This window comes from Rhinopithecus roxellana, chromosome 7 (assembly GCF_007565055.1).
Source record: "Rhinopithecus roxellana isolate Shanxi Qingling chromosome 7, ASM756505v1, whole genome shotgun sequence".
NCBI lineage: Eukaryota > Metazoa > Chordata > Mammalia > Primates > Cercopithecidae > Rhinopithecus > Rhinopithecus roxellana.
In genome coordinates, this window is record NC_044555.1 from 124,965,002 (window position 1) to 124,989,152 (window position 24,151).

Here is a 24,151-nt window from a genome sequence, read left to right on the forward strand (position 1 = left end):
CAGTGATCATGGATTGATTAAATACAAAGTTAATTATATCTGATTGCGAAAGGGACTGGAAAACACTGTCAAAATCATGATAATCAGGTACCTATGAAAACAACTGCATGTATTTGAAAGTCAGTAATTTAATAATGCACAATTAACACAAAGGGCATTGTACAGTATGTTTAAGTTTTTTTTACAATAGGTACAATACGGTAGTTTTCCTGTCCTTTTAATTAAAAATTATATTTTTATCTTTTTTTTTTTTTGCAAAAGCAATATATACTCATTGAATTAATTCCAAAAAATATAAGTGGAAGTCCCCCAAAGTCTCACCCCACAGAAGTAACAGACGCCTTTTATTAGGGCAAGAAGCCCATTTTGAGATATCATATTTTCAGAAATCAAAGTTTCTTCCTTACAAAAGTAGACTCAGTGACAAGTTTTTGCTAGAAGCATACATTGAAATAATCTTATTATGTACATATGTTTATTTTTTTATATCTCTCAGGAAGTTGGCATTAATTCTAGCTGTGAGTTGGCAAAGGGCAAAGCCCCTTTCTACTTTGTGTACAGGATGTGCCTAATTAATAGTTACCCCTCTCTGCCTTAAAGCTGTGCTGTAGATAAAGATCATCAGGAGCATTAGCTTCCAATACAGAGGGGAACGATCCAGCAAACCAAAACCAAAAATACTGTACAATGATGATTGATACATAATACAATGAAAATTGGTATTCATAAGGATGATTTTGGATTAGCCAACTAAGATTAAATCCTTATCTGGGTAGTTTTAATGCTGAGTAGTATAATCCAGGGTTTTAGGAAAGGGCGACCCGCATATATGATAAAAGGGTTAGCTGTAAATATATCTGCTAGCTCAGCTAATAAACTTATTAACCGGAAGATGCCATTCTGAGTAACTTGGACGTCCTTGAGTAGTTACATTCCAGTTTGCTCTCAGATATATCACTTATGCACTAAACTGTTTTTCTCTTAGCAGAAATGGATTTGGTCATATTTGTCTCTTCCTGCAGCTCAGCCTCCCAAATAAGATGGCAGCTCAACTGTGATGCTTGAGTCCCTGACCTTGATGGCATTAGCAATAACTCACAAGTCAGTGCTAGTGACATGTGTCAGTGTTACCTTAGCTTATGAAATATGTAGGGGGAGAAATGAAGTCTTAAAAATAAATGGGTGCACTTTATCGTATGTAAATTGTACCCTCAATAAAGTCAATTTCAAACAAATTCTGAATCTGCGGATGACTTTAGGGAGAGGGAATACTGATCTTGACCAAGATGTGTGTGATGATTAGTAAGCTTTGGGAAGCAGCCCCCTAATATTGTAAGGAGATTGTGTTCATTTATCATCTTCCAAGCATAATCTAGGCTTCTGGCAAATTAGACCCAACCACTTTGTTCTACATTCAGCTGCAGGGGGAGTGAACCCTCCTAGGGATTCCCAACTCCCTCTGAAACTCCACCCTTCTGGAAGGACTTACGGTTATATGGAGGGCTTGGGAGTGGAAGGCACTGTGGAGCTTATGCCATGTCCCAAGATCCTCCACCTGGGCCAGTAATGGCTAGCCCCATAAACAAAGTCCCCTTTTGCTGGAACTGCCACCACTAGCTTCCCCCCTTCTCCTAGCCTCTGTGTGGCCCTCTCCCGCGGCGAGCCTTCCCCATTGGCCAGCCAAACACAACCGACTGCGGCAGCCAATAGGAGCCGCTCTCCTGAACATTCGGAGGATGGGTGCTCGTGGTGTGATGAGGGGATGTTGGCGCCTGGTACGCGCCCCCCTACATCTGGCAAGTCTGTGATAGAAACAGTAACACCCCCTACACACGCACACGCGCGCCCGCTGGCTCCCTCCTCTCAACTGTGCAGGCCCGGGACAACCCACTGCGTGTCTTGGCAGCGCCCTCTCAGGCTGCCTGGGGCCCGTGAGTGCACCTGCTCACTCAATAAGACAGAGCATCCCTTTATCCCAAGGCTCGGGTCGGGTAGAGGGTGGGGGTAGAGGGGACGGGGTAGCGGGGACAGGGAAGGCGCGGCTCAGCTGCCGGCTGCTCCCGAAGTGAAAGAGGTGCCTTCGCCCCCACCCCATCCCTGCAGAGTTGCGTTGCTCCAGGGAGGCCGAAGTGATCCAGTGATGCCTTAGGGTGCAGCTCTTTGTCCTCCCCAGCTGCGCTCCCTGCCCGCTGATCCCGTGCGCTCCGAGCCAGTGGGGATGGGGAGCCCGAAACCTATAACATAAATGGGGGCAAGGAGAAAGAAGTCTATCCCGGGGTGGCGTGTGCTGCTGTCTCCACCCCCTCCCTTTCCTCCTGAGGCTTCTTCCCTCCGGTCGGTCTCGGGGGTCCAGGCAGGGGAGAGTGTGGGCCGAGGCGCGGTGGCGGCTGGAGCAGCGCCGTAGGGTCCTTCGCCAGAGCATCCGGTCCTAGGGCGCACACAGGCAGAAGGCTCGCTGCTCGTCCACTCTCCTCCCTCTCTCCTCCTCTCCCTGGCTTTTGTGTTGGTGCCTCCAAGCTGCAAGGAGGGTGCGCTGGAGGAGGAGGAGGGGGGCCCGGAGTGAGAGGCATCCTCTTCACGCGCGCGCGCACACGGTGCCGGCGCACGCACACACGGGCGGACACACACACGCGCGCACACACACACGCACAGAGCTCGCTCGCCTCGAGCGCACGAACGTGGACGTTCTCTTTGTGTGGAGCCCTCGAGGGGGGTTGGGGCCCCGGTTCGGTCCGGGGGAGATGGCGCAGCCCATCCTGGGCCATGGGAGCCTGGAGCCCGCCTCGGCCGCTGGCCTGGCGTCCCTGGAGCTTGACTCGTCGCTGGACCAGTACGTGCAGATTCGCATCTTCAAAATCATCGTGATTGGGGACTCCAACGTGGGCAAGACCTGCCTGACCTTCCGCTTCTGCGGGGGTACCTTCCCAGACAAGACTGAAGCCACCATCGGCGTGGACTTCAGGGAGAAGACCGTGGAAATCGAGGGCGAGAAGATCAAGGTGATCCAGGGGGTCAGGTCCAGGAAGGGAGGGACCTGGGAGGGGACCTCGCCCGAGGCATAGCTGTAGCGGTTGTCATCGTCCAGCGTCCAGCGCGTGGCGGTTTCGCCTCTTGCTGAGCCGAGGACCCTCGGCCCCTCCTCACCCCTTTTCACCTCTCTCAGCGGGGTCCCGTCCCCATATCACTCAGTTTTTTAGGGCGGTCGAGAATGGTTGCATTATTACCCTTTGCTCCTGCCTGACAGGTCCTGCCAGGAAAAGCATGTTGGATCCCATCCTTGACCCCTAGCCCGAGCAGCAGCACCTGTGGGCAGAGGGAGGCAGGAAGCTTCTCTGGGTCCTAGTCTGTGGGATGGATCCCAAAGCACTTTACACATCCTGATGTCTCTTCTACCGCTTGGGTGCCGATAGGCTGCAAAACCCCACTTCAGCTAAGCCTCAAGGCATTAGAGGGAAGGAAAGGATGGAAATCCACGGAGAATGAAAAAGCTGCTTTATTTTTTATAAATTGCAGTTTATAGTTAAGATTAGGGCTGAGTTGAGATGGGGGTGGAGTGAGGTGGTTCTGGCGGAAAGCCATGAGCCCTTTTAAAGAAATTGAGGCAGGGTCACCAGCCAGCCCTTTGTAATCAACAAAACTTGGTTTTTTTTTTTTTTTTTTTTTTGTAACAGGCCCCCTGGAATGGTATTTTCTTTACTTGTCTGGGGTATCGAATACATGAACTGCTCCTTATTCATTCTGTTGGTATTGTCTTCAGAAGGTCTTCGTAAAAATGCAGTGACTTAACCGAGGGCCAGGGAAATGCTCAATCCTCCCCCTCCATGAGTTTATGTAATAGGCTAAGTGCAAATATTCTTGTCTGACCATTTGTGCTCACCTTTAATTCAGAAAAGGTAGAAACCTGATATGACACGAATATGTCAATGTGCAGGGGATGGAGGGAAGGAGGACATAACAAGGGCAACTTCCTGTTTCAGGGGAGCAGAGGGGGGCCTCTATAAAGGCAACGGAATCACTGAAGACAACTCTTCTAGGCTCACAGCTGGCCTTTCCTTGAGCGTATGGTTGGACCCTAGACAGAGTCAGGGGTGACAGTAAGCCTCCTTCTTGCTGGTCAAACGGCCAAAGTGACCACAAGGCCCCTCCTCTGAGTGACGTGGAAAGAAGGGCTGAGTAACTGATGAAACACTTGAAACTGTGCAAGACTCCTGACTCCTTGATTATTAAAATGAACCTGTTCTAAAAATGGCTTCAGAAACTGGGCCAACGCACTAGATGTCAGGAAGATGGACAGCTCAGTACTGATAAGGGAGAGCCCCAGGATCAGGAAGATAGAACATTATTTTGAAATCGTGATCTTTTTTGCCCCTTGCATTTTGGAGGGGAATTGCTACATTTCCTTTTAAAGTCAAAGGCAGCATCTGTCTTTGTCCTTTCCTGGGGCTGTTGACATTTGCTTGGTTAAGACTTCCTCTAGTGTGTCTGGCTTCTTTAATGTAAGGCTATAAGATTCTAGAATTTCTAAAACATGCCTTTGTAATCCAAAGTAGAAATATCTTTGCGGATGGGCTCTTAAACCCTCAAAAACCTAATGCTCTCATTTGCTTAAAATCAAGTGCTACAGTGAGCCAAAGAGTTCCCTGGATTTAAAAGGTGGGAAATAAGCCCATCTGAAATTTAAATGGAAAAAATGAAGTGTTTGGGAATCTAAAGAAGGAGGGAGGAGGAAGCTAGAAAGTGAGGGATGGGAGATGAACACGAGTGGAAGAGTCACCACCCAGTGGCCTCGGAGGAATTTTTAAACCATTCCTTCTCTTCCAACACCCCAGTACTTAGCCAAACTGGACTTTACAGTCTCTGGCAAAGATTCCAGACTTTTTCCCAGAGGGCAGAGCCTGTGACAGTGTGACTCACTAGAAACAGAACTCAGCACAACACCACGTGCAGATAAGTGCTTAATACAGGCTTTTTTTGGGAAGATGATATTTTCAAGAGGACAAAGCCTTGTGACACTGCCCATGGAGGAGTCCTCTGAGGGCAGATTCCGAAGGAGCTCAGAGTGGCGTGTGAGAGTGGGGAGATGGTGAACCTGCTTCTTGTAAAGCTGCTGCAGTCTCAGGACCAGAGCTGGCAGGCGAGAGACCAGCATGTCTGTGGGAAGATGGCAGAGCCTGGCAGCTAGCACATGATCTAGATAGGAGAAGATTTGGCCTCACACTCTGGCTAGCCTGAAGTTGTTCAAGGAATACATGCCAAAGCCATGCTTGGAGATGACTGCCAAGGGCTTTGCCCTTTGGGAGAGAGAGAAAAGTCCGGTGTGACAGTCCGAGGTCTGGCCTACACCATGGCCAGCAATAGAAGGCTTTTGGACTGTAACATGCCAGCCCTTGCAGGAGAGTGGTAGAGAGATCTCAGCCAGTTCTTCTCAGTCTAAGACCAAGGGTGTGGCCTCTTCTGGGCTGCCTGCCTGTGTCCCGGGGTAGCACATACATGAAACCCTGCTAGGGACAACTGATTTGGTGTAGTTAAAGCCACGCTGTAATTAATTTTCAAGGCCATCTCTAGGGTATTGAAGCCCCATTTGCTGTCTCCAATCATTATGTTCCCCACCCTCACCCCATCAAAGCATTTACAATTGAGTCCTGGTGAACTCAATTGTATGAACACCAAGAAAAGCCTCCAATGAGTAGGCAATAATAATAATAATAACTATGTATTGAATAAGCAAAGAGCCCAGGCTGGGCACTTTACATGCATTATCTTATTTGCTCCTCACAGCAGCTTTATCAAATCAGCACTATTGTTATCATTCCCATTTTATAGATAATGAGACTGAGGCTAAGAGAGATGAAATAACTCAATGGCCTATGAATCTGAGCTTCAGTCTTTGACTCTTGAGCCCAAGCACTTCGCCACCTCACTATCCTGCCTTTCCTGTTACAGGGCCACAATTTCAACCCAGATTCAGAGACCATACCCTTTACCACTGCATTCCACTCTACAGGGGAATATTCAGTCCCTTAGATTGGGGGAGTTTGACAGAGGGAGGTAGAATGTCAGTCAGCCAGTCTTGCTCTTTCCTGTAGGCCAGGGACTTAGGGTTATAGCCCAAGGCCCCAGGAGCCTTTCAGATGCCTCCTTCAATTTGTATCCAGGACACACGGAACTCAACTGGGTTTACTTTTTTTTTTTTTTTTTTTTTTTTTTTTTGAGAGGGAGTTTCACTCTTGTTGCCCAAGCTGGAGTACAATGGCATGATCTCAGCTCACCGCAACCTCGGCCTCCCGGGTTCAAGTGATTCTCCTGCCTCAGCCTCCCGAGTAGCTGGGATTACAGGCACCCACCACCATGCCCAACTAATTTTTATATTTTTAGTAGAGACGGGGTTTCACCATGTTGGCCAGGCTGGTCTCGAACTCCTGACCTCAGGTGATCCACCTGCCTCAGCCTCCCAAAGTGCTGGGATTACAGGCGGGAGCCCTGGGTTTACTTTTTGCACTTTGATTGTCTCAACTCAGGTGTGAAATGCAGAGAATGTTCAGAGATAAAAGAGACGTTACAGATTCTGTAATCCAGTGTCCTCCTCTTGCAGATAGGAAGCTGAGACCTCCCTCAGAGAGGGAAAGTGACTTGCCCAAGATCACACAGGGCCAGGCCTAGAACTCAGATCTGCCTAATTCCCTTTCTGGTCTTTCCACACATCATGCTGCCTGGCTTAGAAGAGCACAAAATCCTCTCTCCAGCCTAGCTCCATGGTCCATCCAACCCACAAGGTTACCTATGACAAGAATTCAGAGGGACATCATAAGAGATAGCTGACAATCTTTCCTGACATTAGCCTAGGAAGGGTGGAGGTATCCCCCAACCCCCAAAGGAAGAGTGGAACTTCCCTTAATGACTATGATGTGTCTGTCACCTACAGATGTAGCTAAATTTATTGAGTCTGTCTCCTAAATGCATTAGAAAATGCTGAATAGGGGTGTGTGTGTGTAGGGGGGGAGGGTATGTAGTAGAGGGGAGGCTAAGAAACTAATTTTTGAATCATTCTTTGTAAATTTGCATGGAAGCTGCACTTCTGTCTATAATAGTTTGGTTCCTTCCACAGGCTGGGCACTCCCTGTGCCCCAGCCCTGGGGACCAGATACACTGCAAGTCAGCTGTGGCTAAGGGCAGGTACAGTTCAGGACTGTGAATTTCTGTTCCTCTACTAATCACTGGGGAAAAAAAATACCTTCCTGTGTTACATTATCAAGTGGATGGAGGCTGAGCTAAGTGCTCGTTGGAAGCTGCCTGAAATCAGAATGACATCATGTCTTCCTTAGGGCTTCTGAGCTTCTATCTTCTGCCAGTTAGCTTAATGGTTAATTATCCATCAGTGTGAGTTTCTCTGTCTCCCTTGCTGCTTTTTTCTGTGTGTGAGTTTCTCTTTGTCTCTGTCCTCCTTTGCCATTCTCTGTGTCAGCTTTGTGTGTAGATCTTAGATGCAGATGGGACAGTCCAGCTAGTTGAAAACAGGTTTCTTTTAAACTTTTCCCATCATCCACTGGGGCGTGCTCCAAAGGTTACAGATGTATTTGTCTCCTTTTTTTGCACTTCTACCCTCCCCCATCAGCCTCCAACAAAAGGACATTCATGCCTCATCTATAGAAAGATGCCAGTTATGTTTCCAAGGGAAAAGAAATCCCCCTGTCAGCTAAGAGCACATGCAGGGGGTGGGGGGCTTGCTGAAGCTCACCCAGAAAATAGTTCAAAAGGTTAGATTTCTCTTTGGCAGTTCCCCACGCTGTGCCCCTCCATCCTCCTCTAGCACCTCATCAGTTCGGGCCTGCCCCCGGGCCACCCATGGCATGTTGCCAGCATTCCTCTCTCCTCCCCCTCCCCACTGGATGGCCTTTAGCTCTGTCTCACCTTCGAGAAGCCAAGCTTTCTATGATTTCCAGGATGAGAAACCAATGGATTCAAGGAACCATACCGACAGAAGAGGGCTTGATGGCCTTTCTGAGACCAGAGCAACAACTAATATTTGCAGAGTGCTTGACATTTTCCAAAAGTCCTTTCTCATGTGTTATTTCACTGGATCATCCCAGCAACCATAGGAGGATCAAGGTCCCATTGTAGAGGTGAGAAAAACAAGGCTCAGTTCAGGGAGATTAAAAGACTTGTCTGGCATTTACTCAGCTTCTGAGCAGAAGAGCTGGGATGCTTGCTGCCTTTCCAACAGTGCCTGCTCAAACTGTTGCCCATCTAGACTTAATGGTGGAGATTTCAGGCCATGAAAGAAGGGAGTATTACGCACTGGGTCGTGTACTTACAAGGACTACTAATCCTCATAGCATCCCTACCTTACTATTGTTATCATCACTTTCCAGATGAGGACACTGAAGACAGAGCAAGTAACTTACCTAAGGACACCTAACTTACCTAAGGGCACCTAACTTACCTAAGGACACCCAACAAGTCATTTACTAACATGACTTGGGCCGAGATCTGCACCCAAATTGATTTGACTTCACTATACTCCATTGGCCATCTGAGAGAAACAAGGATCTGGGGTACATGTATGTGGCTAAGAGGCAGTCTTCACCCCCATACACTGTATGGATGTGGTGCCCACAGGAAAGGAGGAAAGGGTGAGAGGAGAGGCAGCTGCAAAAGAGGAAGGAGATGCGTTCACTGCTTGGCGGGGGCCAGGGTTTTATGAAGATGCTGAGAACAGGAACACCTAACTCTCAAACAAAATGAGATCACTGCTAGTCAAGGTGGCTCACACTTGTAATCCCAGCACTTTGGGAGGCCGAGGCAGGATAGTTGCTTGAGCCCGGGAGATCCAGACCAGCCTGGGCAACATAAGGAGGACTCCATCTCTACGAAATAAAAAAAAAAAAATATGAAAATTAGTTGGGTGTGCTGGTGCATGCTTGTAGTCCCAGCTACTCGGAAAGCTGAGGAGGGAGGATTGCTTGCGCCTAGGAGGTCGAGGCTGCAGTGAGCCATGATTGCACTGCTGCACTCCAGCCTGGGTGACATGATGAGATCTTGTCTGGAAAGAGAGAGAGAGAGAGAGAGAGAGAGAGAGAGAGAGAGAGAGAGAGACCAGGCGTAGTGGCTCACACCTAGAGTCCCAGCACTTTGGGAGGCCCAGGCGGGCAGATCACTTGAGCCCAGGAGTTTGAGACCAGCCTGGGCAACATGGGGAAACCCCATCTCTACAAAAAATACAAAAATTAGCCAGGTGTGGTGGTGCATGCCTGTAGTCCCAGCTACTCGGGAGGCCGAGGTGGGAGGATCACCTGAGTCTGGGGAAGTTGAGGCTGCAATGAGCTGAGATCATGCCACTGCACTCCAACCTGGGTGACTGAGTGAGACCCTGTCTGATGTTTTTGTTTGTTTGTTTGTTTGTTTTGAGACAGAGTCTCGCTCTGTAGCCCAGGCTGGAGTGCAGTGGTGCGATCTCAGCTCACCATAAGCTCCGCCTCCCGGGTTCACGCCATTCTCCTGCCTCAACCTCCCGAGTAGCTGGGACTAGGTGCCCACCACCACGCCCAGCTAATTTTTTGTATTTTTTAGTAGAGACGGGGTTTCACCGTGTTAGCCAGGATGGTCTCGATCTCCTGACTTTGCGATCCACCCTCCTTGGCCTCCCAAAGTGCTGGGATTATAGGCGTGAGCCACCGCGCCCGGCGACTTTTTTTTTTTTAATGAGATCATTTCATGTGTTTAGGGAACCTGCCTGCTGTGATCTTCCTTTCTGATGCTTCTGAGGCCACACCACTGGTTCTTCTATTTTCTGCTGCGAGCAGCCTGCTTCCTGGCTCCCCTCTCATGACAGACACGTCTGCAAAGAACTCAGGGTGGGGTTTACAAAGAGCTGGAAGGGAGCAGTGCCTGCAGTTTAAATTTGGAGCCTCCAAATAAAAGCTTCAAGGCTCCCAATAGCATTGGAAAGACAGAGGAGGTCTCTAGCAGAGAGGGCCCTCCTGGCAGTTCCGGCAACTTGGGCGGCATATGCAATTATGAAGCCAAAGAAAAGCCAAATGGCCAACCTCACTCAGCCTCAAACACCTCACACACTCCCACCCGTGTTCCTGCTAGTGGCAGGTATTTTTAGAGTCCTGAGCTCATGGTGTTAAAGCATCTGCCACATGCCTGAGGGCTGGTAGGGATTCAGCCTTCTTCAGAGGCAAAAGGCAAGAGTGAAGACTGCTGGGGGGTGGGGTGGGGAGTGGGGATCAGGAGCCAAGTGGTAATGATATTCCTGGGCTATGCCTGCTGTCTTCCTACTGACCTCCATTCCTCCTGTGGTCTGTTCTCCCTTTCTTCCTGTTCAGAACACCATGGAGAGGTGGAAGAAACGAACATCTTTTCTGTCTCTTGCTTGCAGAAGCAAATCAGTCTTTGAGGACTTATGTTTTTTCTGTGTGATCACAGTCAGACGTTCCCTCTGAAATCGCCTTGGCAGATATCTAGGATGCCAGACTGCTTGTAGTTTCAGTGGTTCAGGCCATCACTGCCTTTTGATAACGTGGCTGCTGCTGATAATGATGATGGTGACAACCTCAGTGACGAGTGTGGTCTGATGCAGAAAAAGACTGCTTACAGTCTTGCTGGAGAGATGCCAAGAGCACTGACGAGACAATTAGAAAACATAAATCTATTCGAAATGGTATGATGCAGACTCAAAGTGCAACAGAGATTCCTAAGAAAAGAAAATTGAAGGGAAGTTGGCGAAGGTTTGAGGAAGAAGCCAGAAGCATGAGCTTAACGTTGAAGAATGAGTGAGATTTGGATAGGGCAATGAGGGGGCAGCCGATTCTATAGGGGAGGAGTAGACTAGCATGACCCAAAGTACAGAGGAGGGAATCAACCAGGTGTGGCTGAGTAGCTTGAAACCAGGTTGGGAAGGGTGAAATTATGGCAGACAGAATTCCACATTTGGAATCCATGTGATGCCACATGCAGTAGAGGGCTACAGTAGTTTCCTGAAGAGGTGAATGGCATGCTGATACAAGCAGGGATTGAGGAAAACTGGTCAGAAAGTAGTATTCAGAGGTCGGGCAAGGGGCTCACGCCTGTAATCCCAGCACTTTCAGGGGCTGAGGCAGGTGGATCAGGATTGATTGGGCCTCCCAAAGTGCTGGGATTACAGGAGTGAGCCACCATGCCCAGCCTCCAATTTATTTGTTTTTATTTACTTTTTATTTTTTATTTTGAGACGGAGTCTAGCTCTGTCACCCAGGCTGGAGTGCTGTGGCACAATCTTGGCTCACTACAAGCTCCGCCTCCTGGGCTCACGCTATTCTCCTGCCTCAGCCTCCGGAGTAGCTGGAACTACAGGCACCTGCCACCACGCCCGGCTAATTTTTTTGTATTTTTTAGTAGAGACGAGGTTTCACCATGTTAGCCAGAATGGTTGCGATCTCCTGACCTCGTGATCCGCCCGCCTCAGCCTCCCAAAGTGCTGGGATTACAGGCGTGAGCCACCGTGCCCGGCCTCCAATTTATTTTTAAGTTCACTTTTTCGTTACCTATGGTCACGAGTTCGAGACCAGTCTGGCCAATATAGCAAAACCCGTCTCTACTAAAAATACAAAAATTAGCCAGGTGCAGTGGCACACGCCTGTAATCCCAGCTACTTGGGAGGCTGAGGCAGGAGAATTGCTTGAACCTGGGAGGTGGAGGTTGCAGTGAGCTGAGATTGCGCCACTGCACTCCAGCGTGGGCAACAGAGCCACAGTCCATCTCAAAAAAAAAAAAAAAAAAAAAAAAAAGCAAGCAAGCAAGCAAGCAGTGTTCAAGAGACCCTGCAATGGAAACATCCACTATCCAAAATACTTTGCTCTAGTCCAGGAGTGAGGAGAGAGGAGTCTGGCCGAGGGCCGAGGGACACAGAAATCGGAATAGAAGAAGGGTTCAATCTGAAGGTCTTGCCAGAGGAACTTGGAAACCGTGTCAATAGAGGGAGATGACGGGGAGCCTGGACAATGAAAACTGATATTTGGAATGATGACTCTAGGGCCCTGTAAAATCTTCACTCAGCCGACAGATTCAATTATATTTACTAGATTATACTTACTGACTGCTAACTCCAAATAAAGGCTATACTTCGTTTTAAGAGCCATAGCAGTCAATTAGTGGCCATAATCAAATTTTCTTTGATAACTGAGAATTGTATAGGGCCTTGGGACCATCATTCTGAGCATGAATCTCCCTTGTCCAAGACGTTGGATATATAAAAGGAAATATATTGGGCTGAATGTATATCTCCTGGGAGTTTTGTCTTTGCATATGTTACAGATAGCAGTTTTTTTCTTCACAATTTGGCCTTTATCCCAAAAGCTGAGATACAGAAGAAAAATTCAGTGAATTAAGTTACCTTTTACATAACCAAAAAGTGAACTTAAAATTAAATTGGAGGCTGGGCATGGTGGCTCAGTCCTGTAATCCCAGCACTTTGGGAGGCTCAATCATTTGAGGTCAGGAGTTCAAGACCAGCCTGGCCAACATGGTGAAACCCCTTCTCTACTAAAACTATAAAAATTAGCCGGGCATGGTGGTGCAAGACTGTAGTCTCAGCTCCTCAGGAGGCTGAGGTAGTAGAATCTCTTGAACCTGGGATGCGGAGGTTGCAGTGAGCTGAGATCGCACCACTGCACTCCAGCCTGGGCGGCAGAACAAGACTCCCGTCTCAAAATAATAAACAAATAAATAAATAGGGTTTGAAGGTGAGATTTTAACACTAACTCTGTTTTCTTTAAAAAGTAATGCAGGCTAGTGGCTCATGCGTGTAATCCCAGCACATTTTGAGGCCGAGGCAGGAGGATTGCTTGAGGCCAAGAGTTCGAGACTAGCCTTGGCAACATAACAAGATCCTGTCTCTACAATATATATATATATATATGTTTTAAATAAAAAGTAATGCAATGCCGGGTGCAGTGGCTCACGACTGTAATCCCAACACTTTGGGAGGCCGAGGTGGGTGGATCGCCTGAGTTCAGGAGTTCGAGACCAGCCTGGCCAACATGGTGAAACCCCGTCTCTACTAAAAATACAAAAATTAGCTGGGCGTGGTGGCAGGCACCTGTAATCTCCGCTACTCGAGAGGCTGAGGCAGGAGAATTGCTTGAACTCGGGAGGTGGAGGTTGCAGTGAGCTGAGATCAAGCCATTGCACTCCAGCCTGGGCGACAAGAGTGAAACTCCATCTCAAAAACAAAAACAAAAACAAAAACAAAAAACCAAATAAACCCTGAAGTAATGCATACTTGCAGAAGAAAATAAGGAAAAATATTTAAAAAGAAGAAAATAAATATCACTATAGTCTCCTTGCTGATAAATAGCCATTAATGTTTTGGTGTGTACACTTCCAGTCTGTGCTTTGCATATATTTATGTTTAACATTTAAAACAAAAAATTGAGACCATAGCATATTAAAAATGTTGAGGCTGGGCGTGGTGTCTCATGCCTGTAATCTCAGCGCTTTGGGAAGCCGAGGCAGGCAGATCACCTGAGGTTGGGAGTTCAAGACCAGCCTGACCAACATAGAGAAACCCCATCTCTACTAAAAATACAAAATTAGCCGGGCGTGGTGGTGCATGCCTGTAATCCCAGCTACTCAGGAGTCTAAGGTGGGAGAATTGCTTGAACCCAGGTGGCAGAGATTGCAGTGAGCTGAGATCGTGCCATTTCACTGTAGCCCCAGCAACAGGAATGAAATTCTGTCTCAAAAAAAAAGAAAAAAGAAAAAAAAAAAGAAAAAAGAAAAATTCTGTATTCTGCATTTTCACTTACTTGTATTTTGTGAGCATTTCTCTTACAATTTAGTCTTTGAAAACATTATTTTTAATGGCTGCATAATATCCCACTGTACAGATATATTTTCATTTTTATTTATTCTTTTCGAGACGGAGTCTCACTGTGTCACCCAGGCTGGAGTGCAGTGGCACGATCTCAGCTCACTGCAACCACCGCCTCCTGGGTTCAAGTGATTCTCATGTCTCAGCCTCCCGAGTAGCTGGGACTACAGGTATGCACCACCAGGCCTGGCTATGTTTTTGTTTTTTTTTTGTTTTTTTTTTTTTTGTATTTTTAGTAGAGATGGAATTTCACCATGTTGGCCAGGCTGGTCTCAAACTCCTGACCTCAGGTGATCCACCCGCCTTGGCCTCCCAAAGTGCTGGGATTACAGGCATGAGCTACTGTGCCCGGCCCCACTGTATAGACATGAACTTTAGCTATTCCTTTTCTGGTGAGCATTTAGGTTTTTCCTGTTTTTAAAAAAATTCTAAATAACACTGTAAAATATTAGTACAAAATTTTGACCACATCCCTATTTCTTTTGTATAGATTTCTGGAAGTGAGATTTCAGGTCCTAAGAGTTATGAACATTTTTGAGGTTCTTGATAATATTGCCAAATTGCTCTCCAGAAAAGTTGACCAATTTACATCCAGTTTTTCAACTAAAAATCTTAAGATTTTTTTCAACTCAAAATTTTCAGTTAACAATCTTAAGAAAAACTTGACAAATCCTGAAACTTCTCTTTATGCTTTGATAAGTCCATTCTGCTCATCTGTCAAAGAACCACTTCCTGTGTCATGGCTTGTCACTCAATTTTTTTTTTCTTTTTCTATTTTTTTTTTTTTTTTTTGGTTTGAGATGGAGTGTCACTCTTTTTGCCCAGGCTGGAGTGCAATGGCGCGATCTCGGCTCACCGCAACCTTCGATTCCCTGGTTCAAGTGATTCTCCTGCCTCAGCCTCCCCCGTAGCTGGGATTACAGGCACACGCCACCACGCCTGGCTAATTTTGTATTTTTAGTAGAGTCGAACTTTCTCCATGTTGGTCAGGCTGGTCTCGAATTCCCGACCTCAGGTGATCCGCCCGCCTCGGCCTCCCAAAGTGCTGGGATTACAGGCATGAGCCACTGCACCCGTCCTGTCACTTCATTTTTATAGTGCTACAAAACCATGTTTTCTCCTCTCTGTTCATGTTCCCTTTTCTGACTCCGTCTCTGCGTTTTTGTATGTTCCAGGTTCAGGTGTGGGACACAGCAGGTCAGGAACGTTTCCGCAAAAGCATGGTCGAGCATTACTACCGCAATGTACATGCTGTGGTCTTCGTCTATGACGTTACCAAGATGACATCTTTCACCAACCTCAAAATGTGGATCCAAGAATGCAATGGGCATGCTGTGCCCCCACTAGTCCCCAAAGTGCTTGTGGGAAACAAGTGTGACTTGAGGGAACAGATCCAGGTGCCCTCCAACTTAGCCCTGAAATTTGCTGATGCCCACAACATGCTCTTGTTTGAGACATCGGCCAAGGACCCCAAAGAGAGCCAGAACGTGGAGTCGATTTTCATGTGCCTGGCTTGCCGATTGAAGGCCCAGAAATCCCTGCTGTATCGTGATGCTGAGAGGCAGCAGGGGAAGGTGCAGAAACTGGAGTTCCCACAGGAAGCTAACAGTAAAGCTTCCTGTCCTTGTTGAAACCAAACGGTGTAAATACAAGATAAATTATCACTGGAGTTTTTCTTTCCCTTTTTTCTGTGCCTGCATAATGCTGACACCTGCTTGTTTCCATACAAATTGATATCAAAATAAAATTTGTATAGATTATCACATGGCTTTTTGTCTTGCTTTCCTCCAAGACATTCCTGATTGTGATGAGTGGAACAGGCAGTTTGTCTTACTAGAGTAATATTCCCCATGCCAGTGGCACACTCCCTGCCAGCTTTCTAGGCTTTCTGAAATTCTCATCATTTGAGTCAATTCTTCAGGACTAATTCATTCTCTCACTCAGTGTAATCAGTGGGCAGAAACACCCGGTGGGGTTGGGGCACAGGCCAGATATGTTTTTCTAGAGAGCAAGTACAGGCAGAGTGACATAGAGAAGTCTTGAAAGGAGATGTGGATTCACTGGTATTTCCTAGGTTCCCTAGATATGTGCCTTGAATGCCCAGATAGACTACTCTCTCCGTATTTTCCAGTTTAAAAATAAAAAGTATGGCCGGACGCAGTGACTCGCGCCTGTAATACCAAGACTTTGGGAAGCTGAGGCGGGCAGATCACTTGAGGTAGGAGTTCGAGACCAGCCTGGCCAACATGGCGAAAACCCGTATCTACTAATAATATAAAAATTAGCCAGGCATGGTGGCACATGCCTGTAATCCCAGCTACTTAAGGGCTGAGGCAGGAGAATAACTTGAACCCGAGAGGTGGAGGTTGCAGGGAGCCCAGATTGTGCCACTGAGCTCCAGCCTGGGTGACAGAGTGAAACCGTGTCAAAAAAAAAAAAGGGACAGTTCGTTCAATGGGCCCGATTACTTCCAGAATAGTTAGATTCTGCTTCCTATTTTTCATTAATCAGTCTTGAACCCTAAGGCTGTTCCCACTGTGACCCCCACCCCCACCCTTTCTTGGATAGGCAGGGCTCAAGCAACAAACATCTATCATGTCCCTAGGCCTTTGCTAGGTGCTAGGGAAGAAATGTTACAAGAGGATACGTTCCCTATGTTCAGAGACCCTATGATCTAGTTGCAGGAACTATGTACACACTGAAACTACATGCAAACAAAAACTAGACAACATTACCAAGTGTGAGGTTGTGCAGTGGGAAGTGAGAGCATTATATATTCAATATCAGGGAGGGCTCACAGGAAAATACTTAGATTTGTTTTGTATGTTAACTAACGTGTAAGGTTTAGATTGGTAAAGAAGAGGGGAGAAGAGTGGGCAAAATCAGGGGGGCAGGAATGACCTTGGAAGTTGGAAGAGAGGACAACTGGGGATCTGGCCCAAGGAGAGCTGAACAGCGCTAGTGGGAGCTGAGATTGGGGAGGGCTTGTGCATCAGGCAGAACAGTTTGGAGTTTTTTTTTTTTTTTTTTTTTTTTTTTGAGACAGAGTCTTGCTCTGTTGCCCAGACTGGAGTGCAGTGGCGTGATCTCAGCTCACTGCAACCTCCATCTCCCGGGTTCAAGTAGTTCTCCCTGCCTCAGCCTCCTGAGTAGCTGGGATTACAGGCACCCGCCACCACGCCCAGCTAACATTTGTATTTTTTAGTAGAGACAGGGTTTCGCCATGTTGGCCAGGCTGGTCCCAACTCCTGACCTCAGGTGATTCGCCTGCCTTAGCCTTCCAAAGTGCTGGGATTACAGGCATGAGCCACCGCGCCCACCCCGGACTTGCTCTCTGAGCCAATGAGAGCTCTTGGTAGTTTTCCAGCAGGCGAGTCCTATAGTTATTTCTTATACATCTGGTCCTATTATTGATACGAAAGCTCCTTGTCCAATTGTGAAAGTAACTAAAAGTGGCTAGTAAAGACTTGTCTACAATAGCTCCAGGTGAATTTCTTTGCATGAAAGATGGTGTGCTCCTTCAGGGGTCTCTCTTGTTGGAATCCCGCTCTGAGGGGGTCTTGGGAAGACAGCTCCTGAACACTTTCCTCTGTTAGGCGTGTGGAGCTCTGTTCCTAGACAGTGAAGGGTAACACACACCAGATGTGCTTCCCACCCAAATAAAGAGCTTGTCTGGTCCTGCCTGGCTCATCCTTGCAGCCCTCTCTACCGCATCCCATCCCCACCTGGCCTCAGACTCAGTCCAGCCCCCAGTGGCCTCAGACTCAGTCCAGTCACCAGTCTGGTTCTCATCACTTGACTTTTGCCTGGATCTCAGTCTTTGGAATCTGCCTACCACTCCAGTTAGAGCTGCTTTTCTTACTAGTTGTCCCCATCCAACTCCCAGCCCCAGAATCTCCCCCAAAGGGCTGGGCTCCCATTGTCTGTGGATGAGCTGTGTGCTGGAAGCCTGGTTGCTATGCCTCTCCCAGATGGAACATCCCATTACCTTGTCTCACACTCCAGACGCTGACTCCTTGCTCAGGACACAACCTGCTGTTGTGTTGCCTTTTGGTTGCCATCACCTGGCTTGCAGGGCTAGGCCACTGCTCAGTTACTACAGGTGCATTTGTCTGTCCTAATGGGTACATTTCAGTTTGAGTCCAGGCCCCTCTTGGTCAGGCCTCTTTCTTCAGTTACAGGGGCCAAGGATGACAACATTCCTAGTGTTATGAGTCCTCTAACCAGGATCGCCTCTGACACCTTCTAGGCTTTCTTTTCTTTTTTTTTCTTTTCTTTTCTTTCTTTTCTTTTCTCTTTCTTTCTTTCTTTTTTTTTTTTCGAGACAGAGTTTCACTCTTGTCACCCAGGCTGGAGTGCAATGGCACAATCTTGGCTCACTGCAACCTCCACCTCCCGGGTTCAAGCAATTCTCCTGCCTCAGTCTCCCATGTAGCTGGGATTACAGGTGCCCACCACCATGCCCAGCTAATTTTTGTATTTTTCTAGAGATGGGGTTTCACCATGTTGGCCAGGCTGGTCTCGAACTCCTGACCTCAGGTGATCTGCCCACCTCGGCCTCCCAAAGTACTGGGATTACAGTCGTGAGCCACTGTGCCTGGCCACCTTCTAGGCTTTCAACAAACATTCATTGAGAACCCACTATGTGCCACTATTCTGAATCCTGGTGTTACATACATGAACAAAGTCCTGCTCTCCTAAAGGAGACAGACACTAAACAAGAAATGAGGCCCCTAAACAAGTTCATTTGAGAGAGTGATAAGGACTCTCAAAACAGGGTAAATGAATTGAAGGTGACAGACGTGGGGGAGGGCAACATATTGCTGGAGTGGCACAAAAGACATCTTTGAAGAGATGCCACTTAAGTTGAGAAATGAATGAAGAAAAGCAACCAGGGACACGTGCAGTGACTCATGCCTGTAATCTCAGAGCTTTGGGGGGCCAAGGTGGGAGGACTGCTTGAGCCCAGAAGTTCAAGACCAGGCTGGGTAATATGGTGAGACCCTGTCTCTAGAAAAAAAAACACTAAAATTAGCCCAGTGCAATGTTGCGTACCCGTAGTTCCAGCTACTCAGAAGGCTGAGGTGGGAGGAACCCTTAAGCTGGGGATGTGAAGGCTCCAGTGAGCCAAGATCGCACCAGTGCACTCCAGCCTGTGTGAGAGAGTGAGATTCTGTCTCAAAAAAAAAAAAAAAAAAAAAAAAAAAAAAAAAAAAAAAAAAAAAAAAAAAAAAGGAAAAGAAGAAGAAGAAAAGAAAAAGGGAGAAGAGAACCCCAAGCAGCAGAAACAGCAAATGTCAAGATCCAGAGGCAGGTGGTGTAACGTTGGTGTGTTTGAGGGACAGAAAGGGGGCCAGTATGGGGATAGCTGGAATAGAGCAAGCAAAGGAGAGTGGCAAGAAATGAGGTACAGAAATAGGTAAGGCTAGGTCTACGGGGGCCCTATGGGCCATGACTGGGAGTTTTCGTTTCTTTTCCTATTTTATTATTAGAGATGGAGTCTCACTCTATTGCCCAGGCTGGAGTGCAGTGGTACAATCTCAGCTCACTGCAACCTCCGCGTCCCGGGTTCAAGTGATTCTCCCGCCTCAGCCTCCTGAGTAGCTGGGGTTACAGGTGCACCACCAAGCCCAGCTAATTTTTGTATTTTTAGTAGAGACGAGGTTTCACCATGTTGGCCAGGCTGGTCTCAAACTCCTGACCCCAAGTGATCCACCGGCCTCAGCCTCCCAAAGTGCTGGGATTACAGGCGTGAGCCACCATGCCCAGCCTCCTATTTTATTTTTTTGAGACAAGGTCTCACTCTGTCACCCAGGGTAGAGTGCAGTGGCACAATCTTGGCTCACTGCAGCCTCGACATCTCAACCCAGGCAACTCCCCCTTCCACCTCCCGAGTAGCTGGGTCTACAGACATGTACCACCATGTCCAGATAATTTATTTTTATTTTTTGTAGAGATGGACTTTCGCTATGTTGTTCAGTCTGGTCTCAAATAGCTAGTGAGATCTCTTTTGCAGCCCCAGAACTGAATGATGGCAACAGCACGGTTGTATGAAGGTGCTCAGGCCTCCCTCAGATTGAGGGAGAGGATACGGGAATGGCCTTGACCCACAGCATACCCAGTAGAAGGGGACCCAGGAGGTCAGAGAATCATGAGACTCTTTTTTCTGTGAGGTTGGTGAGGAGTGGAGGGATTCAAAGGAAGGAGAGTGCCTCCAGCATCATTTGGCCTTACTGTGTCTCTGGAACTAATCATGTTGGTCCCTATCTTTCTTCTACGGCTCCCCTTCACTATCTACATTTGTACCTTTGGGACTTTTCCTGTGCTACAGAGACAGAACCTGGAGAAATAATTACTAGCATGTGAATGCCTATAATGTACCAGGCACCATGCTAAAACACTCTACATTCATTCACTAGCTCATTTAATGCTCTTTCAACCCTATGGAGCAGGATAATGATTTCCATTTATTTATTTGTTTGTGTATGTATGTATGTATGTATGTATGTATGTATGTATGTATGTTTTGAGACAGAGTCTCACTCTGTCGCCCAGGCTAGAGTGCAGTGGTGTGATCTCGGCTCACCGCAACCTCCGCCTCCCGGGTTCAAGCGCTTCTCCTGCCTCAGCCTCCCGAGTACCTGGGATTACAGGTGCGCACCACCATGCCCAGCTCATTTTTGTATTTATTTATTTATTTATTTATTTATTTATTTTTAGTAGAGATGGGGTTTCACCATATTGGTCAGGTCGGTCTCAAATTCCTGACCTTGTGGTCTGCCCACCTCGGCCTCCCAAAGTGCTGGGATTACAGGTGTGAGCCACCACACCTGGCCTCTATTTTTATTTTTTATTATTTATTTTTAGTGACAGGATCTCGCTGTGTTGCCCAAGCTTGAGTGCAGTGGTGTGATGATGGCCCACTGCAACCTCAAACTCCTAGGCTCAAGCGATCCTCTTGTCTCAGCCTCCTGAGTAGCTAGGACCATAGGTGTGTGCCACCACACTTGGCTAATTAAGGAAAAGTTTTGGCTGGGCGTGGTGGCTCACGTCTGTAATCCCAGCACTTTGGGAGGCCAAGGCAGGCAGATGACCTGAGGTCAGGAGTTTGAGACCAGCGAGACCAGCCTGGCCAACATGGGAAAACCTCATCTCTATTAAAAATACAAAAATTAGCTGGGCGTGGTGGCACGCGGCTGTAGTCCCAGCTACTCGGGAAGCTGAGGTGGGAGAATCACTTGAACCCAGGAGGTGGAGGTTACAGTGAGCCAAGATGGCACCACTGCACTCTAACCCGGGTGACAGAGCAAGACTCTGTCTCAAAAAAAAAAAAAAAAAAAAAAGAGAGAGAAAACGGTTTTTGTATAGAGATGGGGTCTTGCCATGTTGCCCAAACTGGTCTTGTACCCCTGGGCTCAAGTGATCCTCCTGCCTTGGCCTCCCAAAGTATTGGGATTACAAGAGTGAGACACCATGCCTGGCTGATTTCCATTGTACAAACAAAGAACATGGATGCACTGAGACTTAGTGACTTGTCCAATGTAGTAAGTGATGAATGGGGATCTGTCTCACGTCAAGTTTCGGCTCTTTCTATGATATTACACTGTCTTTCTAGCCAGTTCCCAGCTCTGGGACTCTTGTAGGGATGCCAGGTTTACCCCAGCCAGTTTCCCTGACCCATGGGGGCTTGGCCAGCAGGCCATTCACTACCCAGGAGGCCTGTCTAGTACATTCCGCCCTGAATCAGATGCCGCAGACTGGATACCTCCAGGAAGCCTAGTGGGTTGACACTTCGGTCAGCTCTGGGCCAAAGGAGTCTTCAGGATGTCCTTGCCTTAGACAGAAGCTGGGGACCACACAGCCAGCTGACTCTGCTGTCCTGTCTTTGGGGCTATAGCATCTTGCCACTGGGCCCCCCAAACTATCCTTTTCCCCAATACCTGCTCATTTGCTCAGGCCCCTGGATCCAGCCTGGGGACTGTCTTGCCAGGGTCCTTCCATCAGAGAGCCCAGGACCAGATGCTGCTCTGAGCACCACCACCTAGAGCAGTGCCAGGGATGGATGCCCAGCCCAGAATAGCTGGAGCAGCTCCCACCCCTTGAGGGAAGCTGACTGAGCCCACCCTCAGTGTGTGCTGGCGGCAGAGGAGAGAGCGCAGATGTGCTGAGAGCTCCCTGGAAAGCAAGGCTCAGCTGCTTCTGCAACTGTCACCAGCAGATGCAGAGAGAGGCCAGTATTTATCCGCTTGTACCACCTGAGGGAACATAATTGCCGCCTTACCTTAAAGAGGCCCCTCCTTTATACACCATCCCTCAATGCCTCACTGGAAGGGGCCTTGCTGCCTCTGAAAGGGCCTCCCTAGTCTCCTGAACCACTTCCAAGTCCCTTGAAAATCTCAGCATGATTCAAGTGGCACAGCCACATGAGTTAAAACCTTGTTCTGGGCCAGGCAGAGGCCGAGATGGGTGGATCACCTGAGGTCAGGAGTTCGAGACCAGCCTGGCCAACATGGTGAACTCCTGTCTCTACTAAAAATACAAAATTAGCCGGGAGTAGTGGTGCATGTCTGTAGTCCCAGCTACTCGGGAGGCTGAGGCAAGAGAATTACTTGAACCAGGGAGACAGAGGTTGCAGTGAGCCAAGATCACACCACTGCACTTCAGCCTGGGCGACAGAGCAAGACTCCATCTCAAAAACAAAAACAAAAAAAAACCTTGTTCTGACTCCAAGTCATCTTGACTTCTGTGCCCCTAAGAGGCGGTGCTGGGGCAGGAGTACTGAGATGGGTTCCCAGAGATTCCCCTAGATTCGTGGTTCCCAAATGCCAGTTCACAGCTGACAGCATGAAATCAGTGAGGGACTTGCTAAAGTACAGATTCCTGGGGCTGCGGTTCCCAACACTCTGGTCAGGTAGATCTTGGGGGCAGGCCCAGGAATTAATTTGTAGTGTTAGAATGTCCACAGCTGATTCTGATGTGCCTCCAGGTCTGGGGCAGGGGTAGGGTGGGGGCGGGGTCGTTTCCCTTAGGCTTCCTAGCGAGCCCTAAACTCAGAAATGACTTTTCCTGAGTCAGAGTTTCAAAGCCAGCTGTGTGAACCCCAGGGCAATCTGGGTAATGGGGGAACTCAACCTGGTAAAGTGGATCTTTTCAGGCCTTAAACTTAGGGTAAGTGAAACAGTTCCAGTTATACCCAATGTCCCTGGGTTGTTCCCTTGAAACCAGGAAGCAAGAACCTCTTAACTATAAGAGACAGCCGAAGACTAATTCCGAGAATAATCTGAGTACCAACCACTCTGGACACAAGGCTCAAGATGAGATTGAGAAAAAATAGATTGCATGTCTGCCGCGCGCCTCCTGCTGGTAAGATCAGTGAAGGCAGGAGGCAGGAAAGTTTCCAGTATTTTTCTGACCAGTACTGACCATTTCCTGGGATGGACACTCAAACAGAAGGAGCTAATCCTGGTCCCAATCTGTGCATTTAGACACCTGGAGCTAGAGGGGTTACTCATAAAAGGGAATGGGCTGGGAGTGCCCTGAAGCTACCTCTGCCAAATCACTAGGGCTTAACTCTCCCAAGGGGAGTCTGTGAAACCTACTAGCCTGGCAGCAGGGAGGGACGGAGAGGAGACATTGAGAAAGACCTCACCTGCCCAGGGAGACAGATTTTGAAGCTGGATAGGTAAGCAGCCCTAGTAGTCTGTTTTTTTTTTTTTTTTTTTTTTTTTTTTTTTTTTTTTTTTTTTTTTTACGGAGTCTCGCTCTGTCGCCCATGCTGGAGTGCAGTGGAGCAATCTTGGCTCACTGCAAGTTCCACCTCTGGGGTTCACGCCATTCTCCTGCCTCAGCCTCCCAGAGTAGCTGGGACTACAGGTGCCCGCCACCACACCCAGCTAATTTTTTGTATTTTTAGTAGAGACAGAGTTTCACCGTGTTAGCCAGGATGGTCTTGATCTCCTGACCTTGTGATCTGCCCGCCTCGGTCTCCCAAAGTCTTGGGATTACAGGCATGAGCCACCGCGCCTGGCCAATCCTGGAAGTCTTTAAGAGAGACCACTGGCTAGGCGCGGTGGCTCACGCCTGTAATCCCAGCACTTTGGGAGGCCGAGGTGAGCATATCACAAGGTAAGGAGTTTGAGACCAGCCTGGCCAACACGGTGAAACCCCGTCTCTACTAAAAATACAAAAATTAGCTGGGCATGGTGGTGCACACCTGTAATCCCAGCTACTCAGGAGGCTGAGGCAGGAGAATTGCTTGAACCCGGGAGGCAGGAGTTGCAGTGAGCTGAGATCGTGCCA

At 48.0% G+C, this 24,151-nt stretch overlaps 1 protein-coding gene across 1 annotated transcript; it reads left to right on the plus strand.

Moving 5' to 3' along the window:
- The first annotated feature begins 2,311 nt into the window (after window positions 1-2,311).
- Window positions 2,312-15,612, plus strand: RAB33A (RAB33A, member RAS oncogene family). Its single transcript, XM_010354801.2, has 2 exons — window positions 2,312-2,999; window positions 15,028-15,612. Exons 1-2 carry the CDS (start codon window positions 2,742-2,744, stop codon window positions 15,481-15,483), a joined length of 714 nt encoding a protein of 237 aa, XP_010353103.1. The 5' UTR covers window positions 2,312-2,741; the 3' UTR covers window positions 15,484-15,612.
- Window positions 15,613-24,151: the final 8,539 nt, after the last annotated feature.

What these genes read in the sequence shown, in the direction of transcription:
- RAB33A (XM_010354801.2), top strand. Translation starts at nt 2,742, where the DNA reads ATGGCGCAGCCCATCCTGGGCCATGGGAGCCTGGAGCCCGCCTCGGCC. An exon ending in TCGAGGGCGAGAAGATCAAG is followed by an intron (nt 3,000 to 15,027) that starts GTGATCCAGGGG and finishes TGTATGTTCCAG; the next exon opens with GTTCAGGTGTGGGACACAGC.